Consider the following 27308-nt stretch of genomic DNA (forward strand, 5'->3'; position numbering starts at 1 on the left):
GCACCCTCTTTCCCCTTTCCCCTCTTTCCCTCCCTTTCCCTGTGCAAGCAGCTGCTCTGCCTTTCACTGCCAGCACAACACCAAAGGCACCAGAAATCCTGCTTGATTTGGGGCTCATCTGAATGTGTGAAAAGATGTGCACCTTAACCCCTGCACCCCAGAGTGCCCATGCTTTCTGTCCAAGCACAAGATTTTCAACTTGGCTTTCTCTTCTCCACACACTCCAAATTACACATTTATCAAGTGTCAGTCCCTTACTATCATGGAGCAGCCAAATCATAAAGATTCCTTTAAGTTTTCAAGTTCCTTTCTAAAACCGTTCTGTCTGTCTTTCACTTTTTGTGGTAAAAAATATGTTTGAGAAGTGTTCTTGCTTTTCTGACAAAACCTTCCACCTGTCCCTCCTGACAACAGTGTGTTCATGACTGTTTTAGTCATTGTCACTTATGTCAACACTTTTCTATCAGCTGAAATCCCATTTTCCTCTCATTCCCCATGATATGACAGGGAACAGCCCATTTGTCTCACTCCTGTTGGTCCCCAGTAGTTACAACAAACATTCAAGTCTGTTTTCTGCCCAATTTAGATCAGCAAACCTGAGGTGTTGCTGGACTACTGAACAAAGTGGGCTGCCAGAATGTCCTGGTTTTTTTGGCTGTGTTTTGTGGGATTTTCGAGGGATAGTCCTGGGCTCAGATGTCCTGCCTGGCCAGCTGTGGAGTGGCTGCTGTCTTTTGTACTGTGCTACTTGGTGCTACCAAGATTTAGGCACCTGTTTGGCATGTTCTAAAGCAGAAATATAGGTCTCCTCTGAAGAATTTCATTAGAGAAATCTGGATACCCCTCAGTAATACAAGCTCTTGTAGACTAATTAAAAAATAGCAGCAAAAATGCTATCAAAATATTCACACTCTGTAAAATATAAAACCTTGCTAAATACTCATTTTTTTTCCTTTTGAGGCAGAGGAAGAAACTTGACTGGATTACATCTGCTAAGTTAAAACAAAGCAACAACAACAACAACAACCCCTTACAAAAAGATAAAAGGAGAAAACTCATAATTTTTCATTTGTGCCTGATAGAGTTGTGTGTGTTGTTCTTTTTTTTTTTCTTTTCTTTTCTTTCCTTTTTTTTTTTTTTAACTGTTTGCAAATCTTCAGTGTAATGGTTTGAAACCCAGTCGTGTCATTTCTTTACGCCCACACACAGAGCTGCAGTAGTGCAGACACTGTAGCAGGCAAACCATATTCCCAGCATCGGCCATTAAAACTCTTCCTACACCAGCGTGGGCTGCCTGCACCCCCTGCTCTCTCTGCACACACCCCACCACCCACCTTTCACTGTTCAAATGCTTAAAAAAAAAAAAAAAAAAAAAGAAAAAAAAAAAAGGAGAAGAGAAAGACACTGAAAAAAAGAAAAACAGGATGCTGCTTTTGTCTCAACGCTATTCCAGGGACCTGAACCTCTCCACCTGCCTGTGAATTGGCCACCTAAAGGTTAGCAAGTGTTTTGTTATCATTTTCTATGGACAGAGAGAGAATTCAATTCTAGATGGCAAGGCAGAAATTTTAAAGTTACAATTTATTTTTTTTTTTTTTAATTGTGATGGTTCTTTCACTTAGCAACGAGAAAGATTTTTTTTTTCATAAAACACAAAGCATTTCAGTTCTGGCCCCACTTCAGCTTTTCAGAGGGCTTTAATCGGTATTTCTTCATCATTTAGTCCAACCTCCTAAACTTTAAAAGATGGATTAGGGTTATTATTTTTCTGTTAGAGCAACCTGTTGATTGCAGTCTGCTGGCTGGAGGTTGTTAACTCTTTCCTAACACGGGAAATGCACAGGAGCAAATTTGATGAAAGGATAAAAGGATCTAAATCCTTTGAGGTTTTAAGCACTAAAAATCTTTTTTTTTTGCTCATTGTCAAGCCACCAAGCATGTTACAAAACCAACAGAAATGTTAAATATGTTTCTTTTTAGAAATAGTGATGTAAATCTAAACTAGAGACATATAATAAACTAGGAAGCATTTCTTATGGCTAGAGCTGAGAAAAGTAGCAGTGTAAGAAGTAGAAAAGGAAATATTCTTGATACAAATTGCATGAAGAGGTCAAAAAGGCCAGTACAGTATTTACTTACACATTAAAATGTAATTAGGTAACAATACTTTTACTGATCTAAGCCTTTAGAATGTTTTCATTTATGGATATTCAAGAAAAGGAACATAGGGAAATATAGAAAACTGTGTAATAATTATAAAACCAGTTGCTGCTATTCTGGTACAAAGGGAAGGTAAAGCAGATCTTCTTCTTCTTAGAAGGTTTTAATACTCTATTCTGGTACAGTATTTACAGAAATAAATGTTTTTAAAAGCTCAACCTAACAAGCTTTGCTGATGTTATACAATTGTGGAAGAAAGTGTCAAAAATATTTGTCCTTAGGAGATGGTACAAGAAATTCAAAGTTCTCCCAGCAGGTTTTCCAGTGGCTTTGTACTTTAATAACACACAAAGAACGGCAAAACTTCAGAATAATTTTGATTGTACCAAGCAGCAAGATTTCCCAAAGTCAGAATTGGAGATGTTACCATGGAAAGACTCTAAAGGTTTCAGAAGATTATGGAATTAAACATTTTCAGCCTGATTCTGCAGGGGACTGAGGCTCCCAACTTTGTTCAGGAGGCGCCGGCAGCGCGCAGGCTGCGGGTGGAACTGGCAGAGTGCTGGGATCAGACACAGCCCGTAAGAACAAGGGGAAAGGTGAACTCAGTACTCCTGTTATGAGGCATTTCAAGATAGGAAGTCATACTGAGAAAAGAGCAAAGTCAGAAACAGTTTTCAAGTAGAGCAAGATTAACAGTCATTTCTGGGCTAAGCAGGAAACGTGTCGGTTCCATTTCGCTTGTTTGAATTGAGAACTAAAAAACTCCAGACCTGGGGTACACTCACAAACCTTTTGCTTCCAGCACAGAAGGGGTGTTTAAAGTACCTGCACAAAGTTTATTTCAGACCCTATGGTGCACCAGGAGTTTATGATGCTAAGATTGAAGGAGAAGTTTTGTGTGGTCTGTCAAGAGAGTTGTGTCGGCTGTCAGTGTTGGATGAGCAAATGGAAATGATAATCCCACTGTCTGTATCTTCCTCTGAGTGCTGCTCTCAGCATCACTGCCCTCACAGGAAAATTTAATAATTAGCAATCCTGGAAGAGACTTTCTTTTCATTTAACTTTGCAAAGTTCCTTAAAACTTGTGGGATCTTTGGAATCTATTCCCTCACCAGCACAGGAAGAATGTTTATTGCTGCTTTCACTTGCTCACACCCCTGACAAAACTCTGTAGGTGTCTTTGAAGGATGCAGGGTTTTAAACACCTGGGCTGGGACCTTTTCCACTTGGGGCCCAGAGATGTGTGTTAATGGTGTGTGGGTTTAACTCCTCAAATCCTGATGGGGACATGAATTGAGAGAGGAGAGTAGCCCCAGAACTCCCTCCTGTGCAGCACCTGACAGTGGGCTCAGCTTTGTGCAGAGTTTAAATTGATACTTTGCTGTGTATTGAGACAACTGAAGTTAGCTGAGTTTCTCCTAGGGAGACAATATTTTGAATTTTAATTAATATAAATCATCTTGCATAGAGGTTGCGGCTGAGGAAGCAACACACATAAATAAATTGATTAGAAAGAGAGAAAAAACCCCACTTAATTTCAAACAGAACTAATGCAGTGTAATGCTGGTGCTCTGTATTTTGTTACTTTGAGCCATTGCAGCAGCCTGTTCATCCATATAAATGGGAAGACTCACAGGATGCTGTGAAGGACCCTGATTCCAGAGTCACTTATTCAAGACTTAGAGATTTTAGATCCAGCTTCAAAATGTTCTGCTAAGCCCTGAAACCTCTGTGATAGTGGCAAATATCCAGACAGCCACTTGCTTTTGTTGTAACTTGCTTTAATTAATTATTGCCTCCTTAAGCCTCTCAGGATAAGCAGTTTGCAGTTTTAGCGTTTGGAATTTGACACTGAGTGATCTAAATAATGAATTTTGAATGCTTATACATGTTTTCAATTTGTTACTAGGTCCAACATACTGCTGCAATTATTAGTACTGTTTAAATTGTGTCCCCTTTAAGTAAAATCACCTTAACTTAATAACAGTCAGTCTCAAAGTGGGATAAAATATAATGGGCTCCAGCAATGCGATCAAACTGAAGACAAACTAATTTTGACTGGTTATGTAAAATGCCCATAATCATCTGTTTGTATGATTTGATTCATGCCAGTGTTCTATTATAAGATGTGCATCTTTTTTCCCCGTTGGTTTGTTGACTGTAGCATGCAGTAATCCTCCAGAAGATCTCACTTAGAGGTGAGAACACATTCCTTTAGGAAAGTATCTTCCAGCAGAGCTGAAACTATTTGCTGCATGTAATTCTCTCCATCTGGACAGACTGAGTCTATAGAGCAGAAGCATGAGTCACTGTAAAGTAGTTCAGAATGTCAAGTATTTTCTAGATTCACAGATTTTAAGTGTCTGCAGTGCCATTACCAATTACTGGGAGCATTTCAGGGTATGAGAGAAACCAGGAGGATTTTAAGCAATAATCCTGGGCCCTGTTAGGAGCTTTTCTGCCCCCTGAATAACTATGTGACAGGCAAGAAAGATGGCAAGAGCAAGACAGAAATATTTCTCCACCACCAAAATTAGAGGCTTGCTAAATCAGGGCTCCTGAAATAAATAGAAAGCAATCCAAACAACAGGCAAAACTCTGCAGGATCAATAAAGCTGTTTGGAATGAAAATCCACCGAGGCCTCTGGCATTAGTCTATCACCAGAACTATTAAAGGAAAGAGCTCCCACTGAAGTGGATATTGGACACTTAAAATATTACAAGGGCCAGGCTGCAGTGCCTGAACTGAGCAGCTGCTCATCATAGGGGAAATAAAAGCTGTATCTTCCTAAATATGGTGTTCCTAAGGAAATTATAAGGCCAGAGACACCAATTTTTTAACGTCACGGGGAATGCATATTCCAGTTTGGGATTCTCCCAGTCTACCAGCAGAGGAGGTTGCAGCCATCCCAATCCCTGTTTTAAACAAGTGTTTGCATGGAGAGGTCCCTCCCAGCACTCCCCAGTGCTCTTCACTCTGTTACCTGAGCATTCTTTAGGAACTTGACCCACAAATAAAATCTAATTTTTTAAAATCACCTTTTCACTGCACTTGGCTGTGCCCTGTCCTGTTTTCCCTGCAGCTTTCCACAAGTTTATGGAGGTTTGTTGAGCATGACCTGAGTGCTTCTAGCATTCCTGAGGCGTTTTCCCACCTGGTTCCTGCTCTCTCCCTCCCCACAGGGCACCATTAGAAGAAGCTGGTGGACAGCACCCACGCTGGATAAGTTTAGCATTTCAGATGTGGCAATTGTCTTCTCTCCACCATTGTTTTCTTTCCCAATATCTAAAGAGATCCCTTTACTGTAAAGCTAAAAGAAAATTAGCTTTAGGAGTATAAATTAAAAATCCTAGCATTGTATTTCAGGACAATACAAGTGAAAGCAAAGTACAACCCCTCCACATTTTGAAGATTCCATTTAGAGCTCCCTAATTAAATAGTGATAAAGAATACAGAGAGATTGAAATGCCACTTCATTTTCTTCTGTTTCAACTCTTCCTGTTTTCTGAAGGTTGTTAATGTGACACCAATGTAAAAAAAAAAAAAAGAAAAAAAAGAGAAAACCCCAACTTCCTACTTCTAATCTGTTTCAAGTCTTTGTCCTCGTTTCTCTCTGCTTGCATCAAGTATTGACAGAAATGAGACTTTTTTGCTGAAATGCCTGGATCAGTCAAAGGTACGTGAGCTAAAATTATTTCCAGACTAAAGATTTAATTATTTCCAGACTTCTGCTCCCTGGTATTTAAGGTAGGGATCACTAAAAGCTTTTAAAAAGGTACAGTCTCCTGGTATAATTGAGTATATTTTGTATGTTCAGAGTGTTGAAAACCTATTTTTGTGGGGTTACAAAAGTAAAGGAACTCTGTCATGTCTCCAGGTCGTACCTGCAGACCAGGGTGGGGAATTGAGAAATTGAGCTCTGAGTCTGCTTAGAGAATGGTGCTCTGCTCAGTGCTGTGTCAAAAATGATATTGAAGTGCAGAAAAAAAGTATTTACATGTTTAGTTACTGATTTGGTTAATAGTGATGGGCAGCTGACAGAGCATTGCATGTGCCATGCAGAAGACAAAAATCTTTTGATTGTGTAGTCCAAAATTATTATACTAGTGCTGACAAAATGAAACAAGATTTATAAAATGTGTTTGGAATTCAGGAAAAAGTCTATAAAAATGGAACTTACTGGATTTAAAATGAGTTTTGTTTTTTTTTTTAATCAACCTCCTGTATTAAAATACTTTATTCTTATAAAGTGACTAAGACAATTTCTGCTACAATGATTTTTTAATCTGAAACTGCTCCACTTTTCAGTGTTTCACAGACCTGCTTGTGGTGTGTACCTGAAGACAGAATTTCAAACCAGGAACAAAACAATTGTATTTAATGGAATTTTAGTGACCAGCTATGATAGCTTAAGAAATCAATTTAGAAAATTTGGAGCTGGCCAACGCCTGCATTTAGTTTTGTTTATTGGAAAATTTTCCTTATCCAATTAGGATCAAATTCTTCTGCTGGTGGTTCAATGGCACGAGCTACAAAGAGCTGAGAACAAGAACAAGGGCTGGATGCTCAGTGAGAGAGCCCAGGGCATAACCACCAGAGGAAGTTCTACGTTAGGCAAGGACTACCCCGAATCAGCCTTGGGGCAGGATTACTTTGAGATAAGCTATTTTTGTCCACCTACAAAGAAATACAGTGGCCTTTCTTGGTATGTAAATAACAGATGTGAAAAGCCTGATGGTGTTTGCCCCAGCAGAATACAAGTGACAGCAGTTTCACTCAGGAAGAAAAGACTTTTTTCTTGCTGTGAAAAGCAGCAAACTACCACACCTGGTAGAGATGTGTTATTATATTCTTAAAAGTACATTAAGTATCACCTTTAGCTTACTTGTTCAGCTTTATTCAAAACTTTCCTTTAAATTTTCTGTCACCACTTGGGTATTTTCTTTGTAGAGCATTACAGAACACCGAAATGAGTCTCAGGCTGTGCTGTGGGCCCCAGGAACTTAACAGCATTAAGTGAAATTACAGAGCCTCTGGTACTTGGGAACCACAGGATTCCTATGAAAAACATCTGTCTGGGCTGGCCTTGAAGGGCCCATCAGCTCTGCATGGCCGGGAGGAAACCTGAGAGAGAAATAGTTTGTGCCACTGGTGCAGGCTGGGGAGGGAAATGTAAAATGTAAAATATGTGGAAGTGTATTTCCCCACTTCCTTCTGGGGGAGGGAGGGGAGCAAAGACACAGTGACTTGTTCTGTCTGATGTGGTGCTTGTTAGATGTTCTACCTACTGGGTATTTAGGCTTCACTTTTCTTCTTGGAGTCTGTTCTCTGCAGCATATTATTTCCCCCAAACTTTTGTTTTTTAAATATTTTGGAAAAACTACTGCATACTTAGTTTGTATCATTGTTTCATGTCTTATCCCTTATTGTATGCTGTGTTTAAATTTAAAAATGACACTATAACTTAGGAGCCATCTTAAATGGACTTGAAATGTTGATAACATCATTTTACAAATTAGAGAATTCCATTTTTATTCTGTAGGGGTAACCACACTGCTCAATATGGATAATAACTTAATTTCTTTGACAAGCCATATTCTTTTAATATTCTTTCATCATTATAGTCACTACCTATAATAAAAAGCCACTTAAGTGATTATTTCACATAGAAATGTCAGAAGTGCTTAAGAAAACTCCATGCTTGATAACTGAGCTTAATTTATAAAATTCATGAGGAAGAACAAAAGGCAAAATTTATCATTTTGCTGTGCACAGATCGGTTCATTTTATATGTTGTTTTCTTGGATGGAACCAGTAAAAATTTCAAACCACATTTTGAAGCAATTCTTTTCCTGTTTCCCAGTAATGATAACCCATTAAAATGATCCAAGGAAGTTACAGAAACACCACTAGATATTGTGCAGTAAAGCAACAAATAGCAGATTTCAAATTGAGCCACTGATTATGTTATTCCAAATGGGTTTTTAATGGCTGTTTGCACAAGAACAGCCCATTATTCATAGCAGCCAGTGCATCCAGTGAGCATAGCTGGGCAAGAATCAAATAAACATTCACAGACCACCTGATTTTCACTCCAACTGTAATTACAATGGGTTATGCTCATGCCCGTAACTATTCCAAAGAAAATTTTCAACATGCTTATTTTGATCCTCCTTTGTTTCTAAGAAAGAAGAAAAGACAATACAAGTTTTTGCTGAAATAAGAAGTAGTCTGGACCAGCAGCAGCCCTGTGTATATTAGGATAGTTTTTAAAGGAATAGGTTCACCTTTTTCAAAAACTGTCTAGATGTTTTCAACTGGCACTGAAAGCATCTAAAAACAAGCAGTACACCATAGTATCGCCATTAATTAAACCAAATTAATTTGGTCTACACAAAAGCCAGCTTTAATTTCTCACACTATTTTCCTATGATTCCATCTTTTCTACTTTGCACATATTTATGCAAATCTGACTTGTAAAACAGGACACGAGTTTCATTTTGTTCACATATTTTCATTTTGCACCACTTGTTGCAATGTGTTAGGCCTCAGCTCCCTTAAATTGGGTAAGTACAGATAATATGCAGGCATGTTTGATGTCCTGTGTTTGGAACCGGTTGCCCAAAGAAATTGTGCAGTTTTTATCCCCAGAAATTTTCAAAACCAGACTGGTAACACCCTGACAACCTCATCTGACCTGGGTGCTGACTCTGCTGTGAGCAGGTGTTTGGACTAGAGATGTCGTGAGGTTTCCTTTAACCTCAACTGTTCTGCGTACCTCTATTAAAAATTATTAATATTAAAAGAAATTTAAAAACATGATACAAATATGTAATACAAATATAGTTCCAGAAAATTTAAATTTTATTATTTCTGGTGTGCTTAGAGCCTCCATTTGCAAAACTGAAACTCAGATTTGTTTCCAGATTTGTTTTCAGATTTGGTACTCAGTGTAGGTTGTAAGAGTGGCTGTAGGTAAGGTGTTCAGTGTTCTTTACACTGTACTGAACTCCTAGAGAAGACATGAAAGATTAATCAATTTAATTGGGAAAGGTAGTAATGATTGTCTGTATAATGCCTGCATGTAAGAGTTGTGATAGTTGCTTACCAGTTTACCATTTTACTTGCTAAGTTTGCTTTACCGTTGATCAGTGACATTTTTAGTCGCTTTAGCATTTTAGCAGCCCAGCAGTGGGACGCGTGCTGGAATTCTGCAGACTTAGATTTTAGGATTTGAAGTGTGTATGTGTGTATTGTTTGCTGCCTTCAGACTGGTGTTGTGTCCCTCCCTGGCAGGTCCATGAGCACATGGCAGCCGGACCCCGCCATGGAAGCGCAGAACCCGCCGGGTCCTTCCCCGAGGAGCTCCTCGGAGCCGCAGGCGCTGCCCCAGCCCCTGTACCTCAAAGCCCTGACCATCCCGCTGTTCCAGCCCCTCCAGCCCAGCTGTTTCCAGCCACACGGGCCCTTGGTGACCGCCAGGAGCTGCGTCCACCTTGACGGCACCAACGTTCCACTCATCCTGAACCCACTCATCGCTCCGGAGGGCGCGGAGCAGCCTCAGCCGCTTCTCCAGAAACAGCTCGGGCAGAGTCTGACCCTGAGCATAGTCAGTGCTTTACCGGTTTTATCATCACCCAGTTCTTGTGTAAATGCATCGATTGGAAGCCCAGGAAAGTCAAAAAAGTCTGGGAAGTACATCTGCAAGCACTGTGGACGGGATTGTTTGAAGCCAAGTGTCCTTGAGAAGCACATTCGCTCTCACACGGGGGAGAGGCCCTTTCCCTGCACCACTTGTGGCATCGCGTTTAAAACTCAGAGCAACCTGTATAAACACAGGAGAACTCAAACACATGTCAACAACACCAGGCTGCCCTCAGAGTCTGACATCAGTGGGGGACCAGAGCAAAATGAGAGATCAGCAGAGAGCATCACCTCTCCCCAAGGCAGCAAAGTCTTGAGTAGCACCAGTGAGGACCAGGAGACAGACATCAAACAACCCAGTTCAGAAACCAGTGCAGCAACAGACACTAAGAAACCTTGTGAGCTCTCACTGCCAGCGACAAGCTCTTCATCAGCTGCTTCAGAAAATCAAGAAACAACAAATCAGTCATTGAGTTCAAAGGTTGTTCAGGGGGTTCCTGAAAGAGAACCTCCAAGTTTATCATCTCCAGGAGCTTTGCCAAATGGTCCATGCCTGAGAAAGAAGATGCAGGAGCAAAGGACTCTGACTGCCAATAAGCACATTCAGCTGCAAAGGCAGCAGGCAACCTCTTCAGAGAAGCAGTGGGATTACAAACCCTTGGAGTGCAAGCTGAAGAAGTGTGAGAGCACTGACTCGGGGTATCTGTCACGCTCGGACAGCACAGAGCAGCAGATGACATCCTCCAGCCCCTTGCACAGTCTCCACGAGCACAGCACAGAACTGGAAAATGAAACTGCCTTCAGCAGCCCAAGGTGTGCCTCCGGAAACACTGCAAAGCCAGAGGCAGCTGACAAAGCTACAGCCTCGATGCTAGAGAAAAAGAGGCTGGAAGAACACATTTCAAAGCTTATTTCTCACAACAAAAGCGTGGTGGACGACACCCAGTTAGACAACGTCAGGCCCAGAAAAACTGTCCTTTCTAAACAGGGAAGCATCGACCTGCCAATGCCTTACACATACAAAGACTCTTTCCATTTTGATATCAGAACTTGCGATGTAAATAGGAAAAAGAATCTTTCTCTTTGCTCAGCAAAATCTACCTTTGCACCCCTGGAGAAATGCAAGCCAATGTTTTTTCATTCAGTCCCCACCCAGTTCTCCACAACCATCGACACTGTGCCTGTTACTCGCAGCAACTCCTTGCCTGTGGTGGAGGGAGCGAGGATGGTGCATGACAAACCAGGCTGCTCAAAACCACTTTCTCTTACTAAGCAGTCTGTAAACACAGGCACTGCTGGTTTGCTGCCTAGCAACGATCTCGCTGCGAATTCAGTGGATTTCCCTAATAGCCATCCCCGAGCTCTTGTCAGACAAACGGCAGTGGATGATTTGCCCCTAAGTAATGTGGCTGATCATCCTCCTCTGTCAGAAGAGCTGAAAGGGTCAAAAAAGCTTGGGGCCGGAGAAGTAATCAGTGCTAAAAATAAGAAACACAATCAAAGGAAGTTGAAGATGTTCTCTCAAGAGAAATGGCAAATGTATGGAGATGAAACGTTTAAGAAAATCTACCAGAAAATGAAAAGCAGTCAAAGTGCCAAGAAAATTAAACAAAGAGAAAATAAGATTACAGATATTTCAAGCTTGACTCCCAATTCAAGAGAATCAGCCAGCAGCACTGAAATTACTGAGGAAAGAGATAGCAGGAGCTCTGCAAGTGACAGGCCTTCCTCCCTTGTGACAGCAGCTTCAACCACGAGTAAATCAGGAACCTCTGCTGATGGTAATCATGTTCTGCAGAACGTGTCCTCTGAGGAAACTGCAGACAGAGTGTCCAGCCTAATGGAGACATCTCATTCCATAACTACTGGAGCTGTAACCAGCCAAACTTCCCCCGAGCTCAGTGGCAATGACAAGGAGAAATGCACAGCTGGCAGCAGCACACTGCTGGCTCCAAGCACTGGTGAGCTCAGCCTTCAAAATCCTGAGTGTCAGCTGAGCAGCCACGGGAGGGATGATGACTCTTTGCCAGTACAGAGTAGCAACTGGGAGAAACCATGCCCTGGGAAAGAATCCAGTGCATTTGGATTAGATTGTAAAAGCACTTCACACAATTATGGGAACAATCACAGGACTCAGGAAAGTGGCCAGCATGGCCTGATGCCCCCGTGGGTCCATTGCAACAACAGAGAAACTGCAGGGAAATCCCAGACTTTGCCATCAGAAAGGAAGAAGCTGAAATTCGAAGTGGAGAAGACGCAAAATGTGATTTCAGTGTCCTGCCCTAGTCCCAGTAGTGAAACCACTGCAGTAAATGAAGCAGAGAGAGGCCACTGCTCTGGCACTCAGTGTCTTCCCACAGCTCTGGTGAAATTCTCCAGTAAAGCAGAGAAGCAAAAATCAAGCAGAGGAATTAACGAAGCCACTGGAGGTACTGAGGATGTGGAATATAGGAAAACAATCAAACTTCCCACACAAGCTCTTAATTACAGTGACATTAACCTTCTTTCACATCCTGCAGGTATCTCAAAAGCTTCACTGGTAGGTTTTTTAGGGTGTGAATTAAGGGGAAGTGATTCTAATTCTTTTGCCTTGCACAATGCAACAGATAGAGATGACAAAACAGGAGCAAAAGTGCCATTTCCCAGTGACAACGCTGTGGATGTGTCTTCTAAAAGCCATCACCTGCAATCTGATCATTTAAGTCCAGTCCCACAACAAAATGCCTTCTCTCCAAAATATATCCTTAAATTTCCACAGGACAAGAGAGTTTCAGATCTGTCACCTTTGCCTCGACCTGAGGAGGAGATGACACCTGGCACACCTGTGACAGACACCATGACCACCCCACCATGCTCTTCCAGCAGCACATCCCTCCATTCTCATTGCAGTGATGTGGTTTGGTCCCCTTTAAAATCTGAAGTGAGACAAAAGGTTGGCAAAGGAGAAATCCAATGGAATCTTCACACAAACTGGAGAACTCCAGGATTCTGTTCACCGGTCAGCTCAGAAACCACAAATATCTTAACCACAGCAGAGAACACCTTTCAAAACCAAAACTTCAAGCAGCAGGATATTGGAAGAGAGGACTGGAAAAACAAACAGAACAAAACTAAATTAAATTATCAAAGGCAAACAGAAGAGAAGTGGATGGGTAAAAGTACTTGCTCTACACAGACTCCAAAGAAGAAAATCTGCTTTACTTCTGTGTATACAAGTGGCTTTTTCATATCTGCTGACATCAAAGACGAGAGGAAGGCTTTACATCACCTTTGCTCAGGAAGTGACTCTCTGATAAAGACATCAGTTTCCAGCAAGGGTGCAGAGCCAACAATCCTGGGATGGGACAGAGCGGGAAGTCCACGCACCCTTAAGGACAGCCCACCACCACTGCAGGATCTGCAGCATTGCCAGAGCTCAAGAGACAACCCCACTTATTTTTGCCATTCTTTTGGCACTTTTTACTGCCACACTCTCAGCACCCACTGTAAAGGATTCCCACTGCTGCCCCACAACAACAGGACCAGCTTCTCTGGCACTTCTCCAGTCCCAGGCTCCAAGAGCAGCTTCCCATCTCTCAGTGCTGAGCCCCGGCTGACCTGGTGCTGCCTGAGCAGGAGCCTCCCTCTGCCCTGGGAGCAGGGTGGGAGTGCAGCCTCTGCCCACCCCTCTGTGCACACCTGGGACAAGGAACCCAGCAGGGAATGCCCCCTGTCCAAATACGACATCTCCATTTTCAAAATGAGGAATATCAGCAAGACTGTGGCATACGGCTTAACAAACACGAGCTTGAAAACGTTGGTTTCATCCTTTTCTAAAGGACACCAGATGCAGGAGGTAATATTTATAATCCTGTTTGCTTTCTCCAGGGGGTGTTATTGGCTGACAGCCCACCTCCACCCTCTTATTAGAAAAAACGAAATAATTATCAGAAGTGAATTTATGGACATTTACAGGCATTTGGTGACACAGAATTTACAATTAATGTTTTTATAAGATAAGTCTTATATTAATTTGATGCATCTGAAAGATATATATATTTCTGTCTGAATATTTTAGTTTCTTTCACTTGACCATTTCAGAATGCTGATAGTGAGAAGAGTTAATTTCTATTTCTTGATTTTTTTCCCTTTATGGGGATTTTAAAATATTTTTCTCTAATAGCATCTGTATTTCATTGTTTTCATTCTAAATGAATATTTGACTTAGAGTAGGACTTAAATACAGAGTTGTGCTACTTAACTCCTATGCTGTTCAGTGCTATTTAAAAAGTGCACTGATTTCCAACTTCTCAGTCAATGTAATTCATAGTTTTCATGTACTCAATTTTTTCCCAATATTCTCAACAGTTAAGCTCAGCAGTTCCTGGTGGTTCTTTCAAAAACATTTCAGAACAAAAGAAGAAAACAGTAGTTTGTAAAAAGGAAAAGCTCTCAACAAATAAACTGAAGAGGAGCCACAAACAGAAAAGAATTAAAGTCACCCCTAAATGGTAAGGAGTATGGCTTTCAGGTTCACTAGATATAGACATAATTTTGTTATAATGCTTGTAAAAACTCCACAGAAAATAATGCCCAAAATTCAACCTTGTCAAAACTGGAGGAAAAAAAGACAAATCTCTCAGAAAGAGCTATTCTTATATCACAGCAGGGCCCCAAAGGTAAAGTATAAAAATATCAATATGTTTTTTACTATTAGGGACAGACTATTCTAAGCAAGCCAGACATATCCCACAGAAAGGTGATGCCTGACCAATTGACTCTCTGTGTGATTTAGAAATTACTCTTATCTGTCAAAATTGTCAGCATTTACTTTTGTTTGAAGGGAACCAAAATGCTTCTGTTTTCAATCCTGTCACAGCTCAGAGCAGTGTGTGAGGCCCTTTGTCCTCGGAAGATCCATATCCTGAACTGCTATTCACCAGAGAAGGCAGAAGAATAAATATCAAGTTTAACACAAACGAACAGAACCACCTGTAGTTCAAAGGATCATTTGGTCTAAATAAAAAAGCAGGAAGAATTTGAGCATAAAACTATCAAGGGCACATTGTCTCAATCAGCACAGCTCCCCCCTTTCAATGGGAATTCATATCAGTGGGACATTTACCCTCTATTCTTTCAGGAGTGTGGGGCAGCAGGAAGTCTGCTGAATGCTTCAGTAAGGAACACATATTGTGTGCATACATCCCTCTCTATTTCATGGCCAAAATCAGACAGAGTGACTCCCTTGAGGACAAATCAGTGTCAGTAACTTAATCACCGTGTCTAGTTCAGCAAACAGCACTGCAATTTTGAAGGGTCATAAGAACAGAAATAGAAGACTCAGGTCTATGTCACTCAGCTGAGTGACATTCTTCTAGGACTTTTTATCTGGTTTGATTTTTGGGTGGTGTTTTGTTGTTGTGGGTTGTTTTTCTCCCTGCTGGTCTCAGAATTTGTTTATATCAAATTTATTTGTATCAAATGAGTGCAGGAATTTAATTAAGTGCAGTGTCCTGAAAGCTCAGGTCATGCCTATCAGTAGGTAACTGGTAACCACCAAATGTAATTTAATTTTCTAATACACCAAACATCTGAATAAGTGCATCCTTTAGATTTACATCTTGCTCTGGATTGTGACAGTCTGTTGATTTAGGGATAGGACTTTAGCATCACTCATTCAGAGTTACTAAAAGATGGAGCCAGAGTAGAAAATAAAGTAGAGTTGGATTATTCAGTGTGGGTTGGCTAAATAACCAAAATCCTTATATTGTCTCTTAGTGATAATGAACAGGTAGCACTCAAGAAGTGGAAAGGAAAAAAACCAACAACCACACAGCCTCAGGTGATTCCCGTGTGCTTCAAGTCTTTGTGAAGTACATTGTTTTAGAATTCCAGATATAAGAAAAAGAATCTGTTATTCCTTAATCTTTTTCTCTTAGAAAATTAAAGGTTTACTGAATCCTACAGAGAAAAAAAAAGATAATAAAACAATTGTGAGTCTCTTGCCTGAAAATCCAGATTTTTTTTTGAGTTGACATAACCAAGCATCTTCTCCTCAGTAATAAATTACTGCTAGACTTTACTGCACCTGATGAGGTGGTGTTATTCTCCTCTGGCTGCTCTTACATCTCCCATATTTGTTTATGCCCTTAATGCCCCTGGTGCTGCAGGTACAGAGGGAGGCACATCCATGGATTTGCTCAGCTGAAAATGAACCGGCTGAGCAAGAGGCCCTGTTTTCCCAACAGAGCTCTGGATGCTTTGAGAAAGGGCTGCTCATCCCAACCCCCCAGATTTAATAAGCATAAGAAGTGCCATCCTCCTCAATCCAAGATTCAAGGTAAGGATCTGAAATATTTGTGTGAAAATTAATGTTATTTCAGTGATACAATGAGAAGTGTAGCAAGTTCGAGCATGCGAGGTGATAAAAAATCAGAGTAAAAGTTTATCCAACTTCTTTTCAATAGAAAATTATCTACACCAGCAAAAAGACTCATCATATTCCACCTCAGACAAACAACTTTGCAGAAGGAAAAAAGAAGCAAAGAATAACTCAGGAATATCTTCCCATACTGAAAACATAAACCATGTTAAACAAAAAGATAAAATGGATAAAAAAGTAGGTATTGTACTTTAATTACTATATTGTTTTTTATTAACAGAAAAAAAGGAATGTGAATTAAAAAGTTAATTCTATTCAGATTTATAAAAGTTGAAGTTGAAACTATTTTGTATTGCGGATTTTGGCTAAAATGTTTAAAAATGTGTTAAAGGTATTTTTTGGGGTTAAGATAAAATGAAAACTTAATAATGTTAAAATTAGCTAAAATAAAAACTAAACTTGCATCAATTGGATGAAATTTCTCTGGACTGAAAACTTAATGTGTAAATTTTTTCCCCTTCCTATTTCCTACAGGACATTTCTGGGCAAATCAGGGAACAGCCAAGAACGAACGCCTCTGTCCAGGACATTGCAGCTCCTCTGGGAATAGCTGTGACAGCTCATTCCTTTTCCTCCTCAGCTGACACATCCCTGCAGGAATTCAGCAGGGACGTGGCCATTTGCTGCTGGGTGACACAGCCCCTGGTGCTCCAGCCTGGGGAATCCCGGCCAAGCCTTGGGAGCGACCCTGTGGCAGCTTCCTTTGGGGCTTGTCCTGAATTTACAAACACAGGTGACCAACCTGACAGCACAAACCCAGAGGCTGCTGCTCCTCTTTCCTTACATCCAGGAGCAAGCCAGGAAAATATATTGAGGGTAGAGTCACAGAGCCAGATATTTGGAATATCGGACCCGGTGAGCCAGGCCTCTGGAAGGGAAAAAGCTCCAAGTGAAGAAAACACACATTCACCTCCCACAGAAAACTCAGCTCCCAGTTCCCAGCCAGGATGTTCACGTTTGTTTGGCTCACAAGCAGAGTCTCTTCCTGAGATGAAGGCCCAGTTACCCAGCAGAGAACACTCACAGGGGGCAAACTTATCTCAGCATCTCCTGGAGCTGCACGGAAGCGCAGACAAGAATGGATCCCACCTGCAGCCCAATCCCTATGGAAGGCCACATGGAACAGCTACTGCTACCTTTAAAAAGCCCCCAGTGACTCTCAGATCCCCTGAGTTCAAGAGTTATTCTGCAACACCCCCCAAGACATACAAAAAAAGAGGTTTAGAGATGATGAGGAAACAAACGCGGGTGGAATATGACGACACGAGCAGTGATGATGAGGACAGGCTGGTTATAGAAATATAGCAACAGGCTGCCAGGGCTTGTGTGCCAGCCTGTTACAGCAGGAAATGCCAGGGATCTTTGATCCATAGCTCTGAAACACCTGAACATCAGCAAAGCCATTCCTCTGTGCCAGAGGCAACACCCTCTTTGGAAGAGCCCTTCCTTTCAAGGACTCAACCTGTTCTTTTTTAAATGCTCACTTGAGGCTGGCATCGCACATTTAAATGCAAGAGGCAACCCTGTGTTCCTGACAGGTTTCCAGCATTGCTAACGTTCCTGCCAGTCTCAGAATTCCCACCAGTGCTGGCTGCCCGTGGGTGTGTCACTCCAAGCCTGCAGTGCATTGGGTGACTTCAACAATTCAACTGCAGCAGCTTCCTCAGTTCCTCAGATTTCCTGGAAGGGCAGGGATGTGTTCCCTTCCCTGTATTCCTATTTCTTGTAGTCACTGCCTCTGTACTGGGAATGACACACTGGCATTAAGGGGAAGATCTGTTCCCTTAGTCTCTGTGATGTTGGAAGAGTCTGGAAAAATGCTGGTCTTTTTCCATGTTGCACAAATGTCAATGCTTCTGTGTGAGAAATGACACAAGCATGCTTTGCTTTGTGTTTCGTGCCTTTTACGCCAAGATCTACTCAAATATTCTTGATTTCTAGGTGGAGAATATGGGTGTTAGCTATTGGTATTTCCTTGTGGTAAAATTTCTGACAAGGATTTTCTCATTATATTTGTCACATTGTGCTCCAACTGATGCCATCTGGAATGTTTCATTTTTATTGTAATTTTAACTGCAATGATGCCGTTTTATGGAGGGTAAAGAAGCTATGTGGCGTAGCTTGTTTTCTTTTTTTAACAAGTTTTGTGCTACGAAGCCTAAAATTTACTGGTTTCTATGTGAATAAATAATTAGATATTTCAATTTGACCAAGTGTGTTGACTTGCTTGATTAAACTGATGAACACTAAAAACATTCCACTTCTACATTTATAGTCAAATTCTGTACTTAAACTTCTACTGTTCTTGTATTCTGACTCACACATAGAGATTAATGGATTAACCTACATGGGTTATGTGGAATTGCTTTGTAGTCATGCTCAGGAAAAAGATTAAACAGATCATACAAAGCAATCTAATACAAATTATCTGAAAAAAATAAATGTGTATGTGTAAAAAATCCCCAAACAGCTCAGAGAAATAAATCACCTGCCAAGTCCTGTGAAATTCTTTTGTATTTGGATGTCCTACAAATATGACAAGGCTTGAGGTGGTGAAAACAAAGCTTCACTTTTATCCTTTCTCTTGCTCTGTTCAGTATTTGTGCTCCCAGACAAGCTGGTGGTTATTGGGGTGAATCCCAGGTGCAATGGATTTAAATAATGTGCATTCAGAGAACGCAAATAGAATAAGGGGAGAAGAAGAGGAAAAGAAAAGGAGGAACCATCAATACTGACACGATATTGAGCCATTCAAAGTTCAGGAGCTTTTTTTGTACTCTGATGGAATCACTCAAAGCTACAGGTGGATTCTGAATTTGTAGGAAAAGCAGGAGAAGAAGAAGAAGAAACAAAAAGCTTATAGAGATCCCCAGACCAGTGTTTCCAGCAATGCTGTTGGCCAAGCAGGTTTAGAAAGCACAATACAAAAATGATTGCACCAAACCCCACCAACACCTCCAGAGCAACAATTTTCACCTCTTGCTTGTGCAAGAGCTAATTATTATAACACATGGATAAGTAAGGAATATTCTGTATAAAGTTTTTCTGCATAATAATTGTGGCTAAATGATGTATTTTAAAGTGAAATTTCTAGATCAGTAGTTTAGAAATATTCTAATAACAGACTCAGAAGTGCTGTGCAAAGAAACTTTTATCTTGCATATATTTTACAGCATGGGAATTTCTTTGTCATTCTGCAGCTGTAGCTGGAAGAAAAATGGGACAAGATTAAGGTAGCTGGGAAAATAAATTTCAAACTCCATTTCCTGACAGAAGTAATCCTTGACCTTTTAGTTCCCTATCCTGTGTAACAATTTGACCTAACATTAGTTCTTTAAAAGTGCCAGTAGATCCGTGGTGGCATTTTAACAGGATCACTGCAGAAGGCAGAGACTCCAGCACAAATCCTTTTATCCAGAACAGCCCTTGGAGGAGCCAGGTGTGAGTCAGGTCTGAGTCAGGTACACCAGTGTGTGAGGACAGGGAGAAATGGGCTCAGTCTAAGTCAGGGAACTCAGAGTTTGCACATCCAAATCCAACTGGCTGCATGGAAAACTGTATTCCAGCTTTCCAGAACACACTGTACTCACAAAAAAAGACTAAACAAACCCTTCTGTACCTTTTACACAGCACAAGAATCTGCCACTGATGTGTTTAATTCACTCCCAAGTAGCTGAACATAAAAACCACAGGAGGGCACCAGGCACAGAGGGAAAATCTGTGTTTCCTTCTCCTCCAAAGCCAGCGGCAGTTCTGATGGATCATCTCTTTGCTATAGGCAAAGCCGAAATTCCTTTGCACATGAATGCACCTCATCAACTTTATCCTCCTTCCAGTGCAGGAAGCAAATTAATAAGGAATGCTGATTACTAATAAGGTTTATTTTCAACACCTACATCTACCCAGGCAGATGCAAATTAGTGGATGTTTCAGATTTTGCCTCTAACTGGGAGCACATCTTTTCTTACTGTTTCAGACTTTTGTAGTAGATCTTATTAAATATTGATACTTCAGTGCAAACCCCAACTCTTACACAAAGGTTAGAGGGTTAGAGGGGTGTGAAAAAACCAGAGCAAGCCTGAGATCCCCAGCAAATACAAAGATATACCTTGAGTAAAAGTTCTGGCTTGGAGCTGCTGGAATTTTCACTGCAGGGGAAACTTCAGCAGCTTTTCACAGAAGCCACCCCTGCAGCCCCTCACTACCAACACCTTGCCACACAAATCTAATACAGCATCACATTATTTAGGGCTGGAACAGACTTTGTTTCCAGTCCTGTTTTTACCCATAAAATCTTGTTTGTCAGCATCTTCCCCCAAACACAATTCCTAATATATTTAGTGCTTCAGTATATGCCCTGCTGACACACACACACAGGGAGAGGTACTAAAAACACACCTAAACCTGTTTTTGGTGTGTTTTTCTGCCTAGGTTTCGTTTGCACAAACAAATTGGTTCCCATTCATCGGTGTTTATATTGTAATAGCTTTCCTGTAGTTAAGTAGCTTTGTTAACCCATTAATTTTACCTTAAGGATTTGTGGGGAATTATGGCCACAGATTAAGACTTCTGGCTTGTATTTTTCATTTACTATCAGCATTCCATGAGTCACATGCACGAAAGAGTCAATAGTGGGGGTTTTTTTTAGACTTTAAAATGCTTTGAGATTTTAACAGTTGATTCAAAGTGTCCTGGTGGGACTGGATAAATGTCACGTAGAAGTACTTAGGGGCTGTGTCTTCCAGGGAGCTGTACTGTTACCACAGTTTGGTTATAAGCCATCCTCTTAAGTACTTAAACATAAAAAAGTGGGTTTCTTTCTCACAGTTTCTCACAGTCAAAGTACCTATTGACTGCTCATGACAACTGCCTGGATATGTTCTGCATTTATGTAATGCTTGAGGTTTAGAGGGGCAAGAGCCAGTTAAACAAGGGATGAACTCACTTGAACAAATGAGTGGGTGCTTTGCACAGTAGTCAAAGAGAATTGTTGTGCCATGGGTGTATAGACTATTTTAGCTTTAAAACCCTCCCTATAAAAGTCTCATTATCAGTCCCTAACCATTGTCAGGGTTCAAACCCCAATGCTAAACAAGGTGATTCTAACAGAGTTGATTCATTAATCTATAATCCATTTTTTTAAGCATCACAAGGATTGTGCACGTGCATCTGCCGCATGTTTTTGATTCACTGATTGACAAAACAAGCAGTGCTGAGTACAACACCAGGAGCATGTTCTTAATCCAGCCAGGACTGGAAGTGTTTCAGGATGAGCTAGTTGGGATATATTAGACTGATTCTTTTCAAAGATTCTTATGCCATTAACAAAAGGAGGGATTGGATGAGAGCCACGGGAGCTGTTTCATAACCTCCTGGGGTGTTTTCCAGCTGACTGTGACGGCCACTCAGGTTCTGCTGCTGAGGTCAGATATTCTGGACCAGCACAGACAGTTTAGCCTTGATGGAGTCAGGCTTCAATTACACTTTCTGCTTTACACTTAACCTCTGCAAAGCAAAGCCCCTCACACATTACAGAGGTGTTCACAGGGCAAAATTTAGATTGTAACAGCCCACCCCACTCTTTTTACACTGATCTCACTCTTTTTACACTGATAGAGCTATAATCAGTGTTTGTATCTAAAAATATATGACTTATCATTCTGTATTTTACATATCACAGTCAGATTTTTTCTTGAAAATATCCTTGTTTCATTGCACATGCCCAAATTAAACATTCTGTCTCAAACACACAGCTGGGAGTATGACAGGACCACTCAGCTGAGCTGCTGTCCTTTCTCCTCTGTAAAAAGAAGCCATTACAGAGATTTCCTCCTCTCCATCAAAATGGTTAATTAATTAAAAAAAATATTTCCGTTACATGCTTTGGCAACAACTGAGATGAGCAATTAAATGGGGAAAAGGGAGGCAGGGTTGTTCCCACCTGTGTTAGGAAACCACAGTCTGAGAAGAGCAATACTTCACTGGGAAGCTGAGCCAGGACTGTAACAGTTACCTCAAATCTCCAAACTTGTAAGTACAAAAGCAATTACGAGATTGGCACAAGCAGCGATTCAGAGGGTTCTGTGCACATACATGTTTTTGTCTTGGCTGGGAGGAGGAACAGTTAAAATTATGCTCCTTAAAAAGCAATTCTACCATTAGCTTCACAATGCCTATTAATGCTCCTGTTGCTCACAGGGAATCATTTGCACTGAGTTCCTCAAATGGAAGAGAAAAAAAGCCATCACAGCCCTTGAGTGCTTGGTATTGCAACTCATCCCACTTATGGAAAAGTTTTGTATAACTTTGTAGATTCTAGTTATGGGTTATGTTAGCTCCAAATGGAGCAAATATTGAAAAGGGAAATGATACAAAGATCTCAGACCTCAAATCCCTGGTTGTCCAGAAGCAAGAAAGTAAATATAGCAAAGTAAAGCATAAAAAGTCTGCCTCATCCTGCCCAATATTATAAGGCTTAAGAGATTATATGGAAAAGGATTTACAAACTTTGATTTAAAAATAAGAACAAAAGCAAAATGGTCATTATTACATGTTTGATATGAAAAACACCAAACCTTTTTTTTATTTGTACCAGATGTGGATAGGCAGATGTGAACTGTTGGACAATATTCACAGAAGTGGAATTAGGGAAATATCCATAATTAATAGCATGCCTGTGGAAACATGTTCTGTGCTTCAAAAAGAATTCAGGTGGTATTAGAACTGGAAGAACCTCCTTACCCTGAAGATGTTGACAAATTTGAAGAAATTCCAAGCAGTGAAAAAAAATCCTGATTGGAGAAACAGATTACTTGTGCAGAAACATTAAAGGAACCAATCTTCTGCTCTCAATTACACCAATGTGGTCCAGTTAAATTCAGTGGCAATGTACCAACAGAACCAGGAGAAAAGCTTGATTGAAACATATGATATAAAGGATTTGAAGGAAATGCTCAGAGGAAGAATTCCCTTTAGGAAGGAAAGGAATTGGTAAAACATTTTGGGGAAACAATAGTCCTTTTCCAATAAATAAGATTTAAAGTGCAAAGAAGGAAAATACAGCCAGAGAATGTTCCACTGCAGTAACTTCTTCTAAATATCTCCTCTGGGATATTCAACAGAAGCCAGAACACAGGCACTCACTGTGCAAAACAATTACACACAAGAAGTCTTCAGAGAAAGCCATCCGGCAGTTCTTCCCCTGGATATCCCTGTCATTCATGGAATCCACACAATGTTTATGCTCATCTTTTCTATGCCTCCATCCATTGTTTCTCCCCACCTTAATTCACACAGTAGTGACTAATGCATTATGAAAATTCACCCATGCTGGATCAGTTATAAAATGTAATTGCATTGCCTGTGTGCTCTGTCTACCAGATGTTCCCTTTTGTGTTCCTCAAGAACACATTGTGTAAGAGGAGCTCCTCTAACCAAAACACCCTCACCATTCTTGGTCTAATACAGTGACACTGCAAAAAACTGGGGCCAGAAGGAGACAAATCTTATCCTTGCCTCCTGGACAATAGGACCAAGAGAAAGTTTCTAGGATATATTCTATAAAATCTATGTATAGAATCAGAGAATCACAGAACCCTCAAGGTTGGAAAAGACCTCTAAGATCATCAAGTCCTACCATCAATCCAGCCTTGTTCACCACTAAACCATATCCTCAACCACATATTTTTTTGCACATTTCCAGGGATGGTGACTCCATCACCCTCCTGGGTAGTCTGTTCAACAACTTGTCAGGCTTAACAACACTTTCAGTACAGAATTTTTTCCTTAACTCCCATCTAAACTTCCCCTGGTGCTGCTTGAGGCCATTTGCTTTTGTCCTTCATTTGTTACTGGGAAAAGAGACCAACCACTGCACCCTCCTTGTCAGAGAGTCCTGGAGAGCCAGAATGTCTCCCCTGAGCCTCCTTTTCTTCAGGCTGAGCCCCCCCAGCTCCCTCAGCTGCTCATTTTAGATAAATTTACGAGTTGCTGGTCACAGTGTGCATTTATTTGCTCTCAGAGCTGGTGTGCTTCTTCTTAAAGCAGCATCATGCAACACCTTCCTTGCATTGCGTGTTCCCTGCTGTGCTGTTTGTCCCGTGGGAACGGGGCTAAGGCCTGCTGTCGCTGTACTTTGCCACCCTGGCACACGAGGTGACACAAGTGCAGCTCCTGGAGCCCGGACAGCGGGAGCCACCTGCGGGAACCATCAACAATTACAGCTCTAAGCTGTCCCCGGAGCCGGCTGGGGAGGGGACACTTTCTCTGAAGAGGGTGACAGGGGACACCTTCCCTCCCCTGTCATGTTATTAGAGTGGCCTTTGAGAATTGGGAAAGTTCTGGATATTCCCCGGGATGCTGACACCAGCCCAGTCCCATTGCTGGGGGACCAATATGTGGCTAAATATGATCCAGGTCTTGTTTAGTGTTAAACGAGTGTTTAAGAACTGCCAATTGCTATTCTGGACATGCTGGACCTTTAATATGAACTGGAGTGGTGCCACAGGTGATGCTCCTCATGCACCTTCCCCAGTCCCTTTGGCAGCAGAGGGCAGGATGCAGTTTGATTTCCCTGGCAGGGGTGAACTGTGCATTTGAATCTGTCCCCCTTGAGTTCCACCCTGACTGTCCCAGGGGTGGAAACACAGCCTGCCAATGGACTGCTTAAAAGGAAGCTCCAGAGCACCTGCAGTGCATTGGTGACATTGTCAGTGGGGTGACAGACATTGTCAGTGGGGTGACAGACATTGTCTCCTCCTGCAGCAGGGCACACATCCCACACCAGGTCACTTCAGACCTTCAGATGACTGTGACACCCACCCCTGCAACTCCCTGATGTTTCTGGCTTCAGGAATCGACAGAAATCTCAAGCCAAAGCAGAACCAAATCTGGTGTTTAGCATAGCAAAGAATCGATCTAAAATTAAATGGGATTTACTTTGCCTCCCAAGCTCTGGATGTGACAAATTTCAGAACAATGAGATATGAACCATTTAGAAGTCAGTGACCAAAATAGCATTTCTGATGGAAAGATTCCAGATTGGACTGTAGCAATGGTAACTATGTTGCAGTAAGGCCAAGTCTAAAAAAGCCCCCAAGATATACAAATAGAAAGAGCCATTTTTTCATGTGTCCTCACATGGATATTCCCCCCCTTTGGCCACTGTGTGACAATAGGAGAGCTGGAGTCAACACAAAACTATTCAGTTGACTATCCCGAAGTTCTTTACATAGCTTGTATTGCTTTAAATATCTTTGCCCCCTGAAAAGTTAAATTCATCCCACATTCTTCTGGGAAGGCTCAGGGCTGGCGTTCCAGCAGCGTTCCTAAGGGGAGCCTTACAGAACTGGAATGTATTCACAGGTACTCTCCCTTCCCCCCAAGTGAGAAATCACAATTATGGGATTCAGGGAGAATTAACATCATTTGGGAGACAAAGGTTTCATAGTACAGTGCAACTTAAAACAGACCACAAGTCTGCATTAAACATAATCAAGTCCAAAATAAAAAAAATTAATGCAGTAAATGGCTTCAAGGGATCCTCATCTATAAGTCTTTTTTTTTTTTTTTTTCTGTTGTTGTGGGAAATCATGTGCTATTCTGCAAAAAAACCCCCCAAAACCCAGGAAGGTAAAGAAGTCCTAAAACCAATGAAATCCTAATAGCTTTTTAACAGATTAAGGGAATTTGAATTCTCCAACTAAATTAATTGATCATAAGATTGATTAATGAAAATTCATACTTCACCAGTGCTGGTCTGCAGGGTGTATGACCCTGGCCAGCACTAAGGTTGTGGTCAATGAAAATAAACTTGTTCTTCCACTCAAAGCTGCAGATCCCATCGTGCCTCAGGTTGTTCCTGCTGTTGGCATGTGCTGGTGTTTAAGGTGAATGGAGAGAGCAGGTTTACAAAACTTCCAAATCCTGATCAAGTGAAAACTCCTGTTTCCAGCTTTTCTAATGACGTTTTACCAACACCGTGAGTTTAACATTGTATTTCCCTCTGAGCACTGGCCAAAGGCGATGGGAGCTGCAAACAAATGTACGTGGGAAGATTTTCAGCCTGAAAGGAGGGAACAGATCTCATCTCCTTGAGGCTGCACAGAAGTCCTTCTTCTATGAAAAGCTCTCAGAGGGTTGGAAAGCTGCAACTGCCAATATCTTCACTTTACCGATGCAGCTCAGACTCCAGCAGTTTATGTGGGAAATTTGCAGTAAATTTGATGTACTCGACCTAATTTCTACTACATTCACATTATGCAAAACCAAGATGCTTTCCTACTCTTCTTTCCCCTAAAAGAAATGGAACTCTGGCAACAGGACTTTTTGAGAGCACTCCACTGCTGGTGAACATTTCTAGTTAATCTTGTTCAACAATGGAACAGAAATACTTGTTAATCACTGCAGCTAAACCACTTTATAACTGGCATTGATAAGAAATCAATTCCTTGTGCCAACTGCATAATTTCATTCACAGTTTTACTCCATCTATCAAGTAATCTCAAAAGCCCTCAGGCCCTCCCCAGATGCAGAAGAGAGAAAACCTCTGTTACTCTCTGTTGAGAACACCCTCAACTGCCAGTTCAGTTTAACCCCATGGATTTCTGTTCATCCTAATTTTTTAGGCTGCCATTACAAAGCAGGTGCTTTTGCTCACAGAACAGAATTATCTCTTACAATCCAGGATGTCTGATTTGCACATCAGATTGCTGAGTAATTTTAGAATTTTCTATTAATATTTCTTTACAAACCTTTCTTTCAGATAATGCTGCATACAAGATGGTTATAGCCAGTGGTGTTCACAGGTTTTTTATCTATTCAATGAGCTTTTATAATTCTACCTAAAGCTGGATTTTCTTTTCATGAATAATTCATGTCACACCTATCAGATCATAGGTTTGATTTTTGTCATACAGGCCTTGGCATCTCCAATGGCATTTTATTATATGGAGACAATCTGCTTCCTTATGAAAAATATAAATATAAATCGATACTTGATCCTTGATTTCAGAGCTATTAATGTGCTAAGAAAGAACATTTTCAATTGAAGGTAAAGGTTTTAGGCTTCTTCAAGGATAA

General features: G+C 41.1%; 1 protein-coding gene across 1 annotated transcript; it reads left to right on the forward strand.

The window, feature by feature from the left end:
* Positions 1–773: 773 nt before the first annotated feature.
* Positions 774–18317, forward strand: ZNF831 (zinc finger protein 831). Its single transcript, XM_083872975.1, has 6 exons — positions 774–1496; positions 9461–13643; positions 14156–14298; positions 15958–16127; positions 16255–16406; positions 16704–18317. The coding sequence occupies exons 2-6, from the start codon at positions 9465–9467 to the stop codon at positions 17532–17534; spliced, it is 5475 nt and encodes a 1824-aa protein (XP_083729101.1). The 5' UTR covers positions 774–1496; positions 9461–9464; the 3' UTR covers positions 17535–18317.
* The last annotated feature ends 8991 nt before the right edge of the window (positions 18318–27308 follow it).

Source organism: Zosterops lateralis (assembly GCF_965231275.1).
Source record: "Zosterops lateralis genome assembly, chromosome: 16".
Classification (NCBI taxonomy): domain Eukaryota; kingdom Metazoa; phylum Chordata; class Aves; order Passeriformes; family Zosteropidae; genus Zosterops; species Zosterops lateralis.

Coding starts and splice junctions, on each gene's coding strand:
- ZNF831 (XM_083872975.1), top strand. CDS start 9,465: ATGAGCACATGGCAGCCGGACCCCGCCATGGAAGCGCAGAACCCGCCG. Junction 13,644..14,155: donor AAGGACACCAGATGCAGGAG/GTAATATTTATA, acceptor TATTCTCAACAG/TTAAGCTCAGCAGTTCCTGG. Junction 14,299..15,957: donor ATTAAAGTCACCCCTAAATG/GTAAGGAGTATG, acceptor CTGGTGCTGCAG/GTACAGAGGGAGGCACATCC.